Here is a 16,779-nt window from a genome sequence, read left to right as displayed (position 1 = left end):
TTGCTGATCTTTCATTTGTGATCTTTATGTACATCTGTCTTTATAAGTGATAAGAACCACTTATTTGGTTTATGATGGTCATTTTTTGATTCTCATCACACTTGGGATTTTATATAGGTCTTTAAAGAAACAGGTTGAAAACATACTCCTCCTCTTCATCAGTGGTGAAGAGATTCAACCGGAATCCTGGCTCAGGGCCACTGGGTTTCTGAATCCCCATGCCTCCTATCAGCCTGGCCAGGAGATTCAGCTCTTCTTTAGCAAGAGGGTTTGGAACGATGCTCTCCTGCAAAATCAATTTCATGATTTTTAGCCACATGAAGGTGATTCAATTCCCTGCTGATACCCCAGAGACCCAGGGTGGTATTACAAAACAAGGCAAACAGTCACTGTCTACATGATTTCTGGGAAGAACTGGGTCTACATGAAGCATAGAAAACAGAACCAGAAGAGAAATAACCCAGGTCAGAAGCAGAGGGACTCTAGCAAGGCGATGGGCCAGAGATTCTCACACTTTCAAGATGAGTGGGAGGCCCCAGGGATCCTCATTGTCCTCAAACTACCTTCCTCCTCGAAGGAGAATGCTGCTTCCTCTTCAGGCAGTCTAGTTCCCCCAGCCTTTCCCCGTGGCCTGGGTAGAAGCCTCCGGGTCCAAGGGCACTCGTTCCACGGGAGAGACCACACTGCCCTCCGGTGGTGACCGGTGAGCACACCCTCGAATCCCTTCTCTCCCGCGGCTCCCTCTCTCATGGCCTGGCCCCACTGCAGCCTGCACCCTCCTCCTAGCTGGCTCTCTCTAACCCGGCTTTTCCCCTGCTTCGCGCCCTTGTGCCTGTCTGGGCGGGTCTCTGGCCACTGCCACTATCGCCTTATGATCCAGCTACCCGAGAGGGATGCTGACTGCCTGCTTCCCCCGAGGAGCATGCCTCTGGTGCCTTTGCTGCTCCTGTCATCGTGGTTTGTGTGCTTTTTCTCCTTCTGAGCTGTTTAGTATCTGCCTCATTCCAGAGCCCCACTTGAATGTCACCTCCTCCGAAAAGCCTTCCTGGTCCCTGTCTAGGGGTTCCTTCCTACCCCCTGGATAGGATATGTGTTCTGACACAGCTCTTTGCTCAGAATGCTCAGCGAGTTCACCTTCTGTCTTCCATCAGGTTATAGTTATTTGTTCCTCTCGCTGTCTTTATAAGCCTAGGGTGTTACGAGGCCCTTCAGGATGGGACCAAATCTAAGCCAGCTCTGTGTCCTGGGAACCACCCCCCCACCCCCATAGATATAGTTCCATAAGTGTTTATAGCATAACTGAATAGTCCATGATTTGGCCTATAGCTAGCTGATAGCTAGTTCAGTGAAAATTTGTACAAAAGAATTCAGAGAACCCAAACCCCATTTTGAACCCAACTTTCACATCATTACACAGGGAGGCAGGGAGAGGGGATGTTGTAACGATCAGATACACACAAGTGCTGAACTCAGCAGCCACGGACCTCATAGCACTGGCACAATGCTGTTTCACATGTCCTCATGTGTGGTTCCTGTTTAATTATGGTGGTGGAGACAAGCTTAAAATTACCTAATTAGTCAGATCACTGGAAGTCTCCATGAGAAGCTGTAATTAAAAACCTGTGTACTGGTAAGGCGGAATGGAGAAGACTGCAAACAAGGAGGGGACCTTGGCCAGCTCTGAACTCTAGAGACCCCTCCTTTCTCCCCGTCCAGACTCTTGTATCTAGAAATGAGCTCTGAAGATAAACACGGGAGGCAGAAGCTCACCTGCGTCTGTGAAGCTAAGTTCTTTGATGCTGCAGACATGTGGGTTTCCACGGGTCGGTTCACGCTATACCTGGTGGCAACGGAAAACCATGAAAACATTGTCCAGGCCTTTTACCCTGACTTCCCTCTAACTCGTAAATATAGTGCATAGCTTTTACTTTGTGGTATTAAAAAGCATCCAGAAAGGTGCTAGGGATACAGACTATAACTAAGTGGGTGTCAACCACTCAAGTTTTGCTTCTTCCCAAAACAAAATACCTAGGAAGCTGTATGGAAATTTTTCTCTTGCAAAGTAATGTATATTTCTGGGAAAAAACATGATCGGTACATGAAGGCCAAGGCCTTTTGGGTCTCTACTGCATTAAAGGTTTTGGCTAGTTCTCTTGTATGGCTATTTTAAGTTATTTATCTTTTTGACCTGTTAATCTACCTTCTGGTGGAAGTTCCAAGGTGCCCTTTGGAAATGTCAGGGCCCTGCTTGCCGTGTCTCTAAGGGGAAATTTCTTCAATTGTCAGCAGGGGTTTTTCACTGCAGAAGTCTGGCCGGTTTTTTAAATGAAGGGACCTCTGCTGCACTGGAATTCATTTGGGGAAGGAAGAATTTGCTTACATATTAGTTCCCAGTTTCAGGACTCGGTCTCCATAGAGCTCAAGAGACCCTTCTTTGAGGGCAGCAACATAGGTTCCACCATGCTTAAATTCTGTCTTCTTCACTTCTTCGCCTTTGCTGTTGAATGTTCTGCAAGACAAAGTAGGACATGATGGGACTTCCCTGGTGGTCTAGTGGTTAGGAATTCACCGTGCAATGCATGGGTTTGAATCTTGGTTGGGGAACTAAGATCCCATATGCCACAAAGCAACTAAGCCCACACGCTACAACTACTAAGCCTGCACGCTCTGGGCACTAAGACTAGAGAGCCCATGTCTCCACAAATGATCCCACATGCCACAACTAAAACCTGATGCAGCCAAATAAATAAATATTAAAAAAAGAAACGAAGTAGGATGTTATGACATGCTCTCCAAGCTTGGACAGTCCCAGAGGCTTCATTATTCTTTGTACTATGGGACCAAAGGGAATGTATACATTGCTTCAAGATAAAGATGCTAGCTGATGTAATGATGTGTGTTTGTGTGTGTGTGTGCGCGTGCGCTCAGTTGCATCTGACTTTGCGGCCCCAAGGACTGTAGCACACCAGGCTCCTTTGTCTGTCGAATTTTCCAGGCAAGAATACTGAAGCGGGTTGCCATTTCCTACTCCAGGGGGTCTTCCCAACCCAGACCCAGGATCGAATCCATGTCTCTTGCATCTCCTGCATTGGCAGGTGGATTCTTTACCACTAACGCCAGCTGGGTGATAGTAATACAATAATAATGATAATAATATTTACTGAGTATATGCTATGTACTGGGTGGTGTGTAGCACTTTAGAGCATTACAGTATTATTTTATTCATCCTCACAGTAAACATTCAATAGATGAAGAAATAAATCTTGGAGTATCTGCTAGGTGACAAGCTGGGATTAAACCTTACCTCCTCTCTGCTGTGCTTAACTGGAGAAAGGGAGGGGCCGAGCAGGGCTGCAGTCTATGTGGCGGCCCACATATTGGTTTCCCGGCACCCTGAACACTGCTCTGACAATTACCGTTGAGCATTCATTCACCTGATGAGTCCAGGGACTTCAGTTCCCCAGGGAACGGGCCCAGACGCTGGCAACACAAAGCGTCCATTGGAATTCTGAACTTTGTCCTTTAGAAATATGGACACCTGGGGGGGAAAAAAAAAACTTGGTGTCATTTTCTTGGCATATTTCCATAGACATATGCATTCTGAGGATGGGAGGTGTGTAATGGCTTAAGACAAGAGAGAAAAACACACCCTAACAAACGCCTGCAGATACAGTGCTTTTACAAACAGAACCTCTTTGGAGCCACATAACACATCTTCCAGGTGGGCAGTGCTGCTATGCTGTGCTTAGTCACTCAGTCGTGTCCAACTCATTGTGTCCCCGTGGACTGCAGCCCGCCAGGCTCCTCTGTTTGTGGGGATTCTCCAGGGAAGAATACTGGAGTGGGTTGCCATGCCCTCCTCCAGGGGATCTTCCCAACCCAGGGATCGAACCCAGGTCTCCCGCACTGCAGGTGGATCTTTACCAGCTAAGCCACCAGGGAAGCCCAAGAATACTGGGGTGGGTAGCCTATTCCTTCTCCAGGGGATCTCCCCACCCAGGAATTGAACCAGGGTCTCCTGCATTGCAGGCGGATTCTTTACCAACTGAGCTACCAGGGAAGCCCGTGGGTAGCGTGACCCCTACCTTCACGATGAGGAGGTTGGGGTTCACAGACTGAAGGGACTTGACCAGAAAGAACATTAAGAGTCGGGACCAGGATTCAAAACCAAGGATGACTCCAAATTCCATGTCCATTCCTTGGCTCCTTGCAAACTCTCCATATAGATCTGAGGCTGGAGCTGTTAAGACCCTCATTATCTCCTCAGAGGTTAAGACACTCCCTCCAGGCCCGCCAGCTCATAAGGGGCAGAGCTAAGGATTCACACCCTTGTGTTTCTGACTGCAAGCTCTCAGCCATGTGCTGGAGGGGCTGGCCGGGTGGATCCAGCTGGCATAGAGTCTGAAAGTCTACGTGACGGAAAACCCCACACTTTGCTTATTTCTATTCCTTGCTTCATGTACTCTTGTATTGAGGTCTTGGTTGAATTAAATCCCATCAACATTGTAGCAGTCAACCAGTTTTACTGGGGAGTTTCCTGCTAGTCCAGTGGTTAAGAGTTGGTGCTTCCACTGCAGGGGGCCTGGGTTCAGTCTCTGGTTGGGGAACTGAGATCCCGCAAGTTGCACAGCATGACCAAAAAAAAAAAAAAAAAAAAATCAGTTTCTTCCTCATCTTTAAAGTGAGATAAACTTGAAGGTTCCTTCAAACCCTTAAAATTCCACAAGATTATATCAGTAACATTGCCAAGAATAAGCATCTGTTGCACGCAAGGCAGTGAAGGTGCAAAGTGGTAAGGACGTGTTCCCTGGCAGTGTGGCCTGCCGATGTTACACTGTCCAGGCTCACAGCTCAGCTGGGCCTCTCCTTGACTCTGGGTCTTTTGGTAAGTTACACTACCTTTCTCTTTGGTCAACTGAGGATAGTAACAGAACCTATTCAATGGGTTAGTTGAGCACTAAATCAGATAATGAACAAAAAGTACTTTCCACAGAGCCTGATGCATAAGTGCTCAATAGAAGGTAGCTAATATTCTCAGTATCATAGTCTGATTGGACACAGGACACAACATAGAATGCAAAAACAATGACACTGTAAAGAATGGTATGCAGCATATGCAAAGGAGCCCACCAAAGAGAATGACCACAGGCAGTGGGGTGGGTAGGGGCCACTGTGGGTTTGGAGCTGGGCCTGGAGGAGGGTGGGTGTGAAAACACTTCAGAAACACAGAAAGTGAAAGTCGCTCAGTCATGCCCGACTCTTTGCGACACCACGGACTTTACAGTCCATGGAATTCTCCAGGCCAGAATACTGGAGTGGGTAGCCTTTCCCTTCTCCAGGGGATCTTCCCAACCCAGGGATTGAACCCAGGTCTCCCGCATTGCAGGTGGATTCTTCATCAGCTGAGCCACAATGGGAGGGCAAAAAGGCATGTTTTGGGGGAAGTGTGTACACTGGTTTGGTCGGAGGGTTTGGCTTTAAGGAAATTATAACCTTGAGATTCTGTGACCACGGGATATGAATACAAGCAAGGAGAAAGAAAATTCTGAGAGAGAAGTGAGACTTTATGCATGTTTTGGACCTTCTGGTTAGTTAATTCTAACAGGGGTGACTATGTTATAGACCTGAAATGTACAAATTTAGTCAAGCATGTGTCTGGGTTTGACCTGAAGATCTGCCCTTGGCTGGAGAGGGCTGTTTGGTCTGCCTGCTTGCCCGGCCCCCTGCTGACCCTCAGCTTCGCTGTGACTCTCCTGTGCCCTGTTCCTCTCACTCCACCCTTTTTATTCCGAGTCTAGTCCCACAGGCCAGTGTTCACCTCAGTGCTGACGGCTCCCAGATCTGCAGCCTCCACTCAGTCTTCTTTCCCATCTATTCCCACTGCCTATTACACATGTCTATGGATCCATGGGAAGCACCGCCAATTCACCCGGCTTAGAACAGGGCTCCATCTGTCTTCCCTAACCTGATCCCCCTGAATGACACCACCAGGTTATCAAGTCAGCAATCTTGAGTCCTCTGCCCACCACCTTCCCATGGCTATTCAGTGGCCAGGCCCTGCTCACCCAGCGATCATTTCTGTGTCTGGCCCCTCCTCTCTGCCCTGCTCCCCAGCACGGACCTTCATCACCTCCAGCCTGGCCTCGGCAGAGCCTCCCTGCCTCTGCCCTCAGCCGTGTTGGATCTGTCCTCCACTCTGCTGCGAGACAGACTCTCCTCAACTCCTCTCTGACCGTGTTCCTCTCCTGCTTCGCTGGCTCAGCTGCCTGCCAGATGATGTCCAGCTGGCCTGTTCCTCTCTGCAGCCACGCTCCTCCTCAGGTCCTAGGTTCTGGCCATGCTAGACTGCCTGCAGCCTTCTGGCCCCTGCTCTGCCAGTCATGCCAGGGGGTTACCTGATGGTGCTTTACAGGACGGTGTCCTCTTAACCCCTCCTCTTGTTTTCCCACAGTCCTGGGGAAAAACCTCTTTCCTTTAACGCTCTCGGATCCTCTGTGAAGACTCCCTGATGCCCTCAGGTGGAGGCGGCCATGCCCCACATGTGTCCTCTCTCTTTTCTGGGTCAGAACCAAACATCCGTACGGCACTTAGTACACCTTCCCTTCTCTGATGAGGTCCTGAGGGCAGGACACGTGTTTCCTATGGAAAGACGGATACAGGTTGCGGAGCTGCGGGGCGGCTGGGTGCCCCATGATCGCCCACACTCCCCAGGATGATGGCGGGATTCAGGTGGCCGGGAGGAAGTGAGCCAGGGAGGTAGATGCTTGGAGAATGTGGGTGAGTGACTTGACAGTTGGTTTCAACAGTGAGGGCTGAGTGTGGGGCTTTGGATAGTGTGATGGTTGCTGGTCTGGCCTTACAAGAGGAGGGCTAAGAAAATAGCCCTGCCTCCTGTGGAGGCAGGAAAATAATGATCCGAAAGGGAGGGTGAAGCTGGTAGAATGACGACCCTGCTTCTTGCAGTCTGCCTGTGGATGAGGGAGAATGACTGGCCGCCTTCAGGTGGTGAGAAGACTTTGCATACCACCTGCCTGCTGCATGCTAGGATGCCCACATTCATGTCTCTGGCTTGCCTTTCCCCTCTGAGCTCCAGGTTTAGGCATTCAACTACCTATTTGACTCTGCTACTCAGAGAGCAAATCAAATGTAAACAGAATTACTTTTTCTACTCAAATATCCTTCCTTCCATCCTTCCCCCACTCAGAAAATGGCACCGGCAATCTAGTAGCTGTTCTTCCTCCCTCTTTCCCTCATTCCCCACATCCAATCTCTGAGTAAATCCTATTGACCCTGCCCTGAAGGTGAATATGTGAATATTTTTCATTATCTCCACAGCAAACACCTAGTCCAAATGAAATGCTTTCATTTTTACCTAGATCTCAGTTTTTTTACCTAGATTTTGTAACTGCTGGGCTACCTCTTTTAGTTCATTTTCCAGATCCAAGTCAGATCATGTTACCAATTCATCTTAAAATGCTCCAGATCTTTTCTTTACTCTTAGGATAAACTCCTTACTAGAGTCTAAAGCTAAGTCAGCTGGTAGATAGGAACCAGTTTATTCATGATTGGCGGGTCTTCTGCTGGGTGAGCACTCACACCAGGTGGTTAACTTTATCTGAGTACTGCCCCCGCCTAGACATGCCCTGTTCACACAGCCTTTCTCTCTGTCCATGGAGTGTGTCGTGCTTTTCCCACCTAATGGCCTTGGAACTCGCTGTCCCTTCGGGTTAGAAGCTCTCCCCTGAGATCTTTGTTAGTTACACTCTTAGCTGAAATGTCAGTCCTCAGAAAGGCTGTCCTTGCCTCTACCATCTAAGGATATACTGCCCAGTAAGGTAGCTATTAGTCAAGTGTGACTATTTAAATTTAGATTAAATTAACAATTCAGTTTCTCTGTCTGATGAGCCATGTTTCAAGTACCCAATAGCCCTATCGGGCTAGTGGCTCTCACGGTGGACAGCACGGATACAGAACACTTCCATCATGACAGGGAGCTCCGTTTGACAGTGCTGGTCGGAAGCAACATCCCATCCCAGTTCCCTCCTATAACTTGACCTTATAAGGCCATCTTCCTGAGAATGATCAGAACTGGAACACACCTTAACGTGTTCTCGTGGTCCCTTCCTGCTGGCATGGAGCCTTGTCAGGGCAGGGCCTCTGGCTCGTTCACTTCTATATCTCAGGACCGAAAATGACCTGGAGTGGAGCAGGCACTTAGTACATATTTGTTAGACCGACTAGTTTTCCAGGGATGCAGTGTTTCCAAGTGGAGTGGATAATGGAGTGGAGATATAAGGACCAGGCTGTGAAGAGGTGAAGATGGAGTGATGTTTCCCAACTGGAACAGTGGAAGCACAGGAGGAAAGTCTGTGACAGAAGATGCACACATGCGGAGGGGCGTTCGGGAGAGGGTGGGTGACCTGAGGGTCTACCCTGTAGGAGGCAACTCTGAAGGTGCTCTGGAGGGCTGAAGGGGGTTGGGACTTGAGATGCCTGCACATAACTGCTCTGATTCCATATGGAATCAGTCTCTGTGCAGCCTCTGGGGCCTAGGGCACAGGTCAGGACCTTGATCATATTAAAGCCACTTCAGGCTGCTTGTGTTTTTAATCTTTATTTATCATTTATTTGGCTGCTCTGGGTCTTAGCTGTGGTACATAGGATCTTCAGCTGTGGCATGCAGGATCTAGTTCCCTGGCCGAGGATGGACCCTGGGCCCCCTGCATTGGGAGTGCAGAGTATTGGTCACTGGGCTGCCAGGACAGTCCCACGTCAGGCTGCTTTGTGATATCACAGAAAGCTCTGGACGTTAGGATGTGGAGTCTTGTATTTGCTTTGGTTAAACAATGAGCAAGGGAGTGTTAGGTCAGAGCTGTGTTTTCTTGATTTAGTTGGTTGGTTTTGCTAAACAATCTAAAAACTACCGAGATTGTTTTGAACACAGAGAAAATCTGTATAGGCAATCATAAAGAGCAGCTGAGCAGAAATACCATTAAAGGCCAGATTTGGAAAAGCAGCCAGATGTTACAGACCAGTGGCTGAGTAATGTCAGGATATGTGATTCCTATTTCTCTTGATGAACATTCTGATGTTTTATTGCCTGCCCATTTAGCAATTAAAGCTTAATGTAGTTTGTGGTTTAATATATTTTAATGATTTTTTTATAGACTTATTATTAAGAGTCTTCTCATCATAATGAATTTCATCTAGCCAGAACTGAGAAATCAATATGGCTGCTTGTATTACAACGATCCATAAAATATTGTCCAAATATGCACAGGCTTGACAGCCATAAGATGCAGGGTTTTCAATATTTTAAAGTAATGTAAAACTTAATCTTATTTGTACTTTCACATTTTTAATTTTAATTGATGACTATTAGAGATCTTGATTTACATCGATGTTATTATTGCTCCATCCATAGCAAATGAAATTATTCATGAGGGTTAAAAATAAAATTGGCCTCAGCATTGTCATCTATTTGTCTTTCCCTGTTCATAGGAGGGAAATAACAAGGTTCTAAGTATATTTTATATATTTCCTTTTTATTTTTTTTTTATTTAATATTATTATTATTTTCTGGCCATACTGAGCAGCATGTGGGATCTTAGTTCCCTGATCTGGAATTGAACCTGCGCCCTCTGCAGTGGTCCCTATTTCTCTTTTTTTTAAAAAAAATTTCTGTGAATATGTTACACATGAACATGTACAAGATTCAAAAAGTTCAAAGAGTGGGACTTCCCTGCTGGTCCACTGGTTAGGACACTGTGCTTCCACTGCAAGGGGCATGGGTTTGATCCCTGGTCGGGAAAACGAAGATTCTGTGAGCTTCTTAATGTGGCCAAAAAAAAAAAAATTTCAAAGAGTATACAAGGGAAAGTAGGTCTCTTCTGCATCCCTGTCCTCCATGCACTTCCCCACCCCCAGGAGGCAACCACCACGACCAGGTTCCTGTCCCTGCTGCCAGAAGAACTCTATAGTATGTACATACATATATGCAAACACATATGTGACATGTGATGCTTCATTTAATCCTCCTGACAAACTCTAAACCAGGTATTACCGTTTCCATTTCTCAGATGGTGAAACTAAGACCGCAGGGAAGTAATTTGCCCAAGGTCACGGAGCTGTGCCGGAGCTGGGATTCAAACAGGAGCGCCTGACCCTAGCACCTGGGCTCATGGTGGGTGTCTGTCCTGTACCAGCGTGCTAAATTATGGGAAGGAACAAAGTCCTGGCCAAGAGAGACAGGCCCCAAAGTCAGAAGCTCAGACATGTGGTTTTTCAAACTTGGAGTGTAGAATTGTCTGGAGGAGGTGTGAGAGGAGGTGGTAGGGTCAATTGCGAGGCAAGGGCCAATAAAAAGTATGAAGGCCTGAGCTGAGCGACCGGAGTGGACAGGAGGGCGTGGATATTGAAGAGGCAGACTTGATGGGCTGCAGACACAGTCAGATGAAGATCAGAGAAGGGAAACCAAAGGTGTGATGGTCTGGGGCTGAGCCAGATGAGTGAGGGAATGGTGGTTCTCTCAAAAGAAACCAGGAAGTTAGGCAGGACTCGAATTCTGGAGACTCGTTTAGCTGCAGACATGAGGCTGTGGGCATTGGGGGAATTTTTCAGCAGCAGGTGGAGATGTGGATCTTGATGGCAGGGCTGGGGTAACGGGGGTGCAGAGTTTTGAAGTAGGAGTCACCACAGATAGAGGAGTCAACTTGGCAGCCAAAGTGGGAAGGAAAGTGACTCAAGAGCAGGGTAGAGGCAGAAGGGGGAAGGCTTGGAGACAGGAGGAGGGGAACAAGGACTGAAAGGCGGAGAGATGGGAGAGGTTAGGAAAGGCCGAGATGGGGACAGTTCCATGGAGCAAGAGGGCTGCCTCCTGACAGCTCAGATGCTGAAGTCAAGGTGATAAAGGCTCCAGAAAAGGTTTTGGAATTGAGATCAGGCTAGGGGCCTGGAGAAGCAAGGGAAGAAGCCATATTTTAAAGAAATGTACAGAAGGTAACTGGGAGGGAATGGTGGTATCACTGTCCTGCTTGGGCCCTTGAAAAACTGCAGAGATTTATCATCAGACAGCTGATCATCACGGAACCAAACACCGAGGACGTGCTAATGGGGTGGAATCCCAGCCTTGTCTGCCCTGACAACTCGCGCCCTGTCTCGCGAGGACCGCAGCGCAGGGCGCTCCTGGGCCACCCACTCACTCACCCGGATGTGCAGGTCCTGGAAGAAGATGAGGAGTGTCTGTCGGATGAGCTGGAACTCCCCCGCAGAGAGGCCCCCGTATATCTGCGCAGGCAAAGCAGAAACAGGCATTCTGCTTTCAGAAGTAAGAGGGGAGACTGTGGACAGGCAGGGGTGGGGAGGGTGGGTGCCCAGAGATGGAGCCAGAGGGCAAGGAGAAGACTCAGCTGCTGGGCGGGGTGGAGGGGCAGGAGGGGAATACCACCCCCCCAACCCCCACCCCCGTCGCCCAGTCCACCCAAGGGGCACACCCCACCGCAGCACACCGAGGGAGGCGCACTCTGCCTCTCCCGTTCCCCAAGATTCCGCAGAACCTCTACTACCAGCTCCCCTTCAGAAAAGTTAGGCAAGAACTGCTATGTTCTGTGCCGCTGCTTTCCCAGGGATGAAGGCCCCAGTGAGAGGGCATCAGATGAAACATCTCTTGTGTTACCAAAATGGATTCCTGAAGATTTTAGAATTTTCTGGGATAGTGGCCGGCTGGGTCATTCCCTGTCCCGTTTCCTTTGTCACAGAATCTGCCTCTCCTTAACACGGGAGTGAGAACGATTTTGGGGGCTGAGAGGACGCACGCCGACAGCCCGCTTACGTCAGTCAGCTGCCGGAATGTCTCGTCCACTTGATGAAGGATGGTTGGGGAATCTTGGATGAGTCCCTTGATGGCATCTAAGTGATTGAAAGTGACCAGCAGCACATCCTTGGGACGAGGACACAGCAACACTTGGTACTTGAAAGCCATCGTCATCAGGTCATAGAGCTGCCAACCCACACGTGAGCAAAAGAAACAGGATCTTATATTAAGGGCAAGCCTCAGAACGTCCAACAGTGATTCAGCACCGGAAACCAATTCAGCGCTTACCACGCAGCTCAGTGACCACATCACGCAAACCAAGACACTGCTGAGAGGGAAAGGGGGTGATGGTAACAAGCTGGGACAATAGCAGTAAACCAGGACATTCCCGGGCAGACCAGGATTTCCCGTCAGCATACGTGTGGTGTTGATGGAATGCATATGAAACAATACGGGCAGCTGTGGGGCCCGGGACTGGGTGCCGGGCTTGGAGAATAAAAACCCAAATTCAAGCCCTCCTTGCTGCGGACTTGTTGGATGTGCTGCTGCCGTGCTGTGCTCAGTTGTGTCCGATTCTCTGCGACCCCTGGTGTGGACTGTAGCCCGCCAGGCTCCCTGTCCAAGGGATCTTCCAGGCAAGAATACTGGAGTGGGTTGCCCCTTCCTACTCCAGGGGATCTTCCTGACCCAAGGATCGAACCTGTGTCTCCTCGGTTGCAGACTCTTTACCGACTGAGCCACCTGGGAAGCCCAGATTTGTTGGATAACCCTGGCCAAGTCTCTTTGCCTCTCTGAGCCTGAGTTTTCTCATGTGTAAAAAGTATTCCCTAGTTCCTCAACGTTGCAGAACTGCTGAGAGATGTAAATGGGAAAACACACGTGAAAGTGGCAAGACTAAGGTTCCACGACTGTATGAGATGAATAATGGAACTTAATGGGACATCAGCAAGCTCCACGAATGGTATGGCCATTCATGAAGATCAGAGGTGAGACACTGGTGGGGACCAACGTGGTCACGATGGGCTTTGTGGAAGGACTGGGCCTGATACAGACTTAAGGCAGGGTTCCAACTGGGTAAGGGAGGGAAAACGCATGCTTGAGGGTCCGGAGGTGAGCCGTGGGTTTGCTGTTTTCCTGGCAGAAAGAGTAGAACAGCCTGACTTGAGGGGCTGGTCTGTGTTGGGGGTGGTGGGAAATAAAACTTGATAATTATGGCAAGGTTAGAATATTAAATGTTTTTGAAAGACGGACAAAATAATTTAGACTAGATGTGGTAGGAATTAGGGGACTACTGAAATTTTCTGCGCTGATGTGATAAAAGTGGTAAATAAACAAGATTAGTGAGTCTGGCCATGATGAGATGTGCGAGAAGGGAGAGGCTGGAGTGAGGGCAGATAGCTGGTGCCTGGCTCCTAGGAGGGTGGCAATAACATGACTGTAAGAAAGAAAGAAATTTTGTGGGAGAAACCCAGATGGAAGGTCTGGAAGAAAGATGGTGGGGAAGGATGAGGCAGGGAAAAGGAAAGACTGACACTCAGGAGAAAAGCTGTTTGTTAGTACATGGTGACTGCCTGATTGGATTTGGGGGACAAAGATGAGGGCTGTCCAAAATGACCACAGTATTTTCAACATGGTGCCTGGGAGATGCATGATGCTACAAGATGCTACTGATGGAGGCAAGTTTGGGAGAGAAGGTATGGACATGTCTGAGGCAGGACTGAAAGTTAAATCACCTGAGTGCTTTGCGGAGCACACGGATGTGCATGACCTCAACTAATCCTGTTTAATTTCACAAGGACTCTATGTGTGTGTTCAGTTCAATTCAGTCGCTCAGCCGTGTCTGACTCTTTGCGACCCCATGTATGCATGTGTATGTACGTGCGAAGTCACTTTAGTCGTGTCTGACTCTTTGTGACCTATAGACCATAACCCGCTAGGCTCCTCTGTCCATGGGATTCTCCAGGCAAGAATACCGCGGTAGGTATTATTCCAAGTTTAAAAATGAAGAAAGGTGCCTAATTTCACATGGCTGGTAAAAAGCAGCAGGGTGAGACTTGAAACTAAAGATAGTCGGATCCTGAAGCATTTGCTAGAACCCTCTACATGATCTCCTTTCTCCAACATGCAGCTAAACATTTCACTGAGAAAGTGCCTGCCTACATAGAGGGGTGGGGTGGCGGGGCGGTGGGGTGGGAGAGAGGCTCAAAAGGGAGGAGATGTACGTAAACATATGCTGATTCACTTTGTTGTACAGAAGAAACTAACACAGCATTATAAAGCAATTATATCCAATAATAAAATTAAAAAAAAAGAAAGTGGCATACAGCAGGAGCTATCTTGGGTGTGTGTGTGTGTGTGTGTGTGTGTGTGCAGGCTTGTCTAATACTAGAGACGTAGATTTCAGACTCTCAGCCATCATCATCAAACATTAAGTATCTGTTCTGTACAGGACACCATGCCAGGAATAAAGGATAAAAACAGGTATAAAATGAAGAAATGAAAGTTCAGAGTTATTCAGTGAATTGACTCTCACAGCCATTGGCAGAACTAGGACTCAAACCCAGCTTCTTTTCTAAATTCTGCATCCTTTGACCTTATACAGAGTGAAGGAAACTTAAACTTTCTTAAAGGCAGGGGGAGAGGAACAGAGAGGAGAAGATACTGAACATTTACAGAACATCTATGTGCTGAGCTTTCCTGTGTCATTATATGTTATGTTTCTCACTTAATCCTCCCTCTAACTAATGAAGTAGCTGTTATTATCCCCATTTTATAGATGAGAAAACAGACGCTCAGGGAGCTAAAGCAACTTTCTAAAGGTACCTCACAGGAGGCAAGAGGGCGCAGTTAAAGGCAGTCTGTCTCTCTGAGCTTCCCAGGTGCCAGCAATGAGACGGTGCTGCTTTTTGCACACCTGTCACCCACGGTCAGGCCTCACGATTTATAAAAATTTACATAATAAAGGGACTTGAAAAGGGGTTCTTATTAACATTATTTCACATTGCAGGCAGATTTACCAGCTGAGCCACAAGGGAAGCCCAAGAACACTGGAGTGGGTAGCCTATCCCTTCTCTAGGGGATCGCCGCCCCGACCCAGGAATTGAACCAGGGTCTCCTGCATTGCAGGTGGATTCTTTACCAATTGAGCTATCAGGGAAGCCCTGTTATTCAGATTAGTTTCTTCTAATGTCCAACTTCAGTTCCATTTCCCACATTCTATTTAGTCATCATGGTTCCTTAGGCTCCTCTTGGCTGTGACAGTTTCTCTAGTTTTCCTTGTTTCTGGTGGCCTTGACGATTTCAATGATAGGTCAGGTATTTTGTAACATGACCTCCGAATGGTATTTGTCTCCTGTTTTTCTTCATGATCAGCCTGGGGTTGTGGGTTTTGGGGAGGAAGATCACAGAGGCAAAGCGTTATTCTCGTCTTGTCATACCAGGATACCGCCACATGGCTTATTACTGCTGATGTTACCACCTGGTTGAGGTAATACTTGCCATGATTCTCCACTGAGAAGTTAGTTGTTCCCCTTCCCCTTCTTTGCATACTGTCTTCCTTGGAAGGAAGTCACCAAGGGCAGCCACATTCAAGGAGTGGGGAGTTCTGCTCTCTCTCCCTGAGGGCAGGGCATCTGTGTAAAGTGTCTGGAATTCCGATGAACAGGAGAGCTACCTGTTCTCTGCCATTATTTATTTGGAATTATTCCTTTTAAAATCAGTACCCTAAAAAATTGTTGCACAAAGAAACAGATATGTTTACATTAGAAGTAGAGACTGAGAGGTTTTGAATTTGCTCTTTAAGAAATGCCTGGTTTGCAGAGCCGAGATCTGCCAAGAAGGAAGCAGAATTAAGCAGGGTTGGGTGCTTGTGCTGGATTGTTGTTCACCCAGTTGAGTCTGACTCTTTGTGACCCCATGGACTGCAGCACGTCAGGCCTGCCTGTCCCTCACAATCTAAACATGGACATGCAGACCAGCACTCTCTCTGGGTGATATAATGACATAAACTACAGAAGGGTTTGAAGCTCCAATATTTGGCCACCTGATGTGAAGAACTGACTTAGTGGAAAAGACCCTGATGCTGGGAAAGGTTGAAGGCAGGAGGAGAAGGGGATGACAGAGGATGAGATGGCTGGATGGCATCACCAACTTGATGGATGAGTCTGAGCAAGTTCCAGGAGTTGGTGATGGACAGGGAAGCCTGGTGTGCTGCAGTCCATGGGGTCACAAAGAGTCGAACATGGCTGAGAGACTGAACTGAACTGAACAGAGGGGTTGGTGTGGATGACTTCTGAGGGCCTTCCCAACTTGAAACTCAAGAACAAGCCATGTTAACATGTGCCTGTCTTTTGCCATGCACCACTGCACACATCATCTCCTCTGACTTCAGTCTGTGGTAATGCATAAGAAAAGCAGCCCAGGGAACGGAGGCAGCTGCTCACCTTATCCATGCTGGCCTGGTTCAGTCTCATGATGGAGGCGTGAGCCAGGCGGTCGTAGACAGTCCTCAGGGCCTTCTTGGAGTAGAGCTCTTGGGGTTTGAACAATTCCTCCATGAACTTTCGATTGAACATGGTTGAAATGATGTCATTCATAACTGTAGAGACAAGAGAGGATGCAGGTGAGCAAAGCACTGGTGGTAGCTTTATTTAGGAAATGCTCCGTGTACAGATGGAATGGATGGGCGGGGCCTATGTAGTATGGGGATGCAGTGTGCTTGGAGACCTGCTTCTTAGGGAGAAACCCCACGTGTGTCCCAGTGGAAAGCTGGGTCCAGAGTGCCTTATGACCCCATCTTAGGGGAAACATACATGTGGCAATGTGCTGTGGTTCAAACCACTTTCACATACAACATTTCACTCGATGATAGAGAACATATTTATTCTTTCTTTAAAAAAGATTTCTATTAACATTGTAGATTAGGTATCCACCTCAAAATGAGAAACAGCATTGCCTTTTCTGTTTGT

At 47.9% G+C, this 16,779-nt stretch overlaps 1 protein-coding gene and 1 long non-coding RNA gene across 3 annotated transcripts in view; one reads left to right on the top strand and one right to left on the bottom strand.

Moving 5' to 3' along the window:
* OSCP1 (organic solute carrier partner 1) overlaps positions 1-16,779 on the bottom strand; it is a 31,861-nt gene that overhangs the window by 5,538 nt on the left and 9,544 nt on the right. Inside the window, exons 2-8 of the mRNA XM_061122368.1 lie at positions 16,255-16,409; positions 11,831-11,998; positions 11,206-11,286; positions 3,435-3,538; positions 2,381-2,509; positions 1,771-1,840; positions 147-286 (exon numbers count right to left, since the gene is read on the bottom strand). Of these exons, the coding sequence (XP_060978351.1) occupies positions 147-286; positions 1,771-1,840; positions 2,381-2,509; positions 3,435-3,538; positions 11,206-11,286; positions 11,831-11,998; positions 16,255-16,409 (847 nt within the window). The remainder of the gene's footprint in view (positions 1-146; positions 287-1,770; positions 1,841-2,380; positions 2,510-3,434; positions 3,539-11,205; positions 11,287-11,830; positions 11,999-16,254; positions 16,410-16,779) is intronic.
* Positions 608-11,888, top strand: LOC133041583 (uncharacterized). 2 transcript variants are annotated; one of them, XR_009689267.1, is made up of 4 exons: positions 608-703; positions 10,080-10,183; positions 11,056-11,326; positions 11,757-11,888. It is a non-coding gene; the product is annotated as an uncharacterized LOC133041583 (long non-coding RNA). The 2 variants fall into 2 exon arrangements; XR_009689268.1 differs by lacking the exon at positions 608-703 and adding an exon at positions 4,789-4,885.

The sequence above is a fragment of the Dama dama genome, chromosome 20, assembly GCF_033118175.1.
Source record: "Dama dama isolate Ldn47 chromosome 20, ASM3311817v1, whole genome shotgun sequence".
Lineage (NCBI taxonomy): Eukaryota > Metazoa > Chordata > Mammalia > Artiodactyla > Cervidae > Dama > Dama dama.
This window is presented reverse-complemented; position numbering and strand designations above follow the sequence as displayed.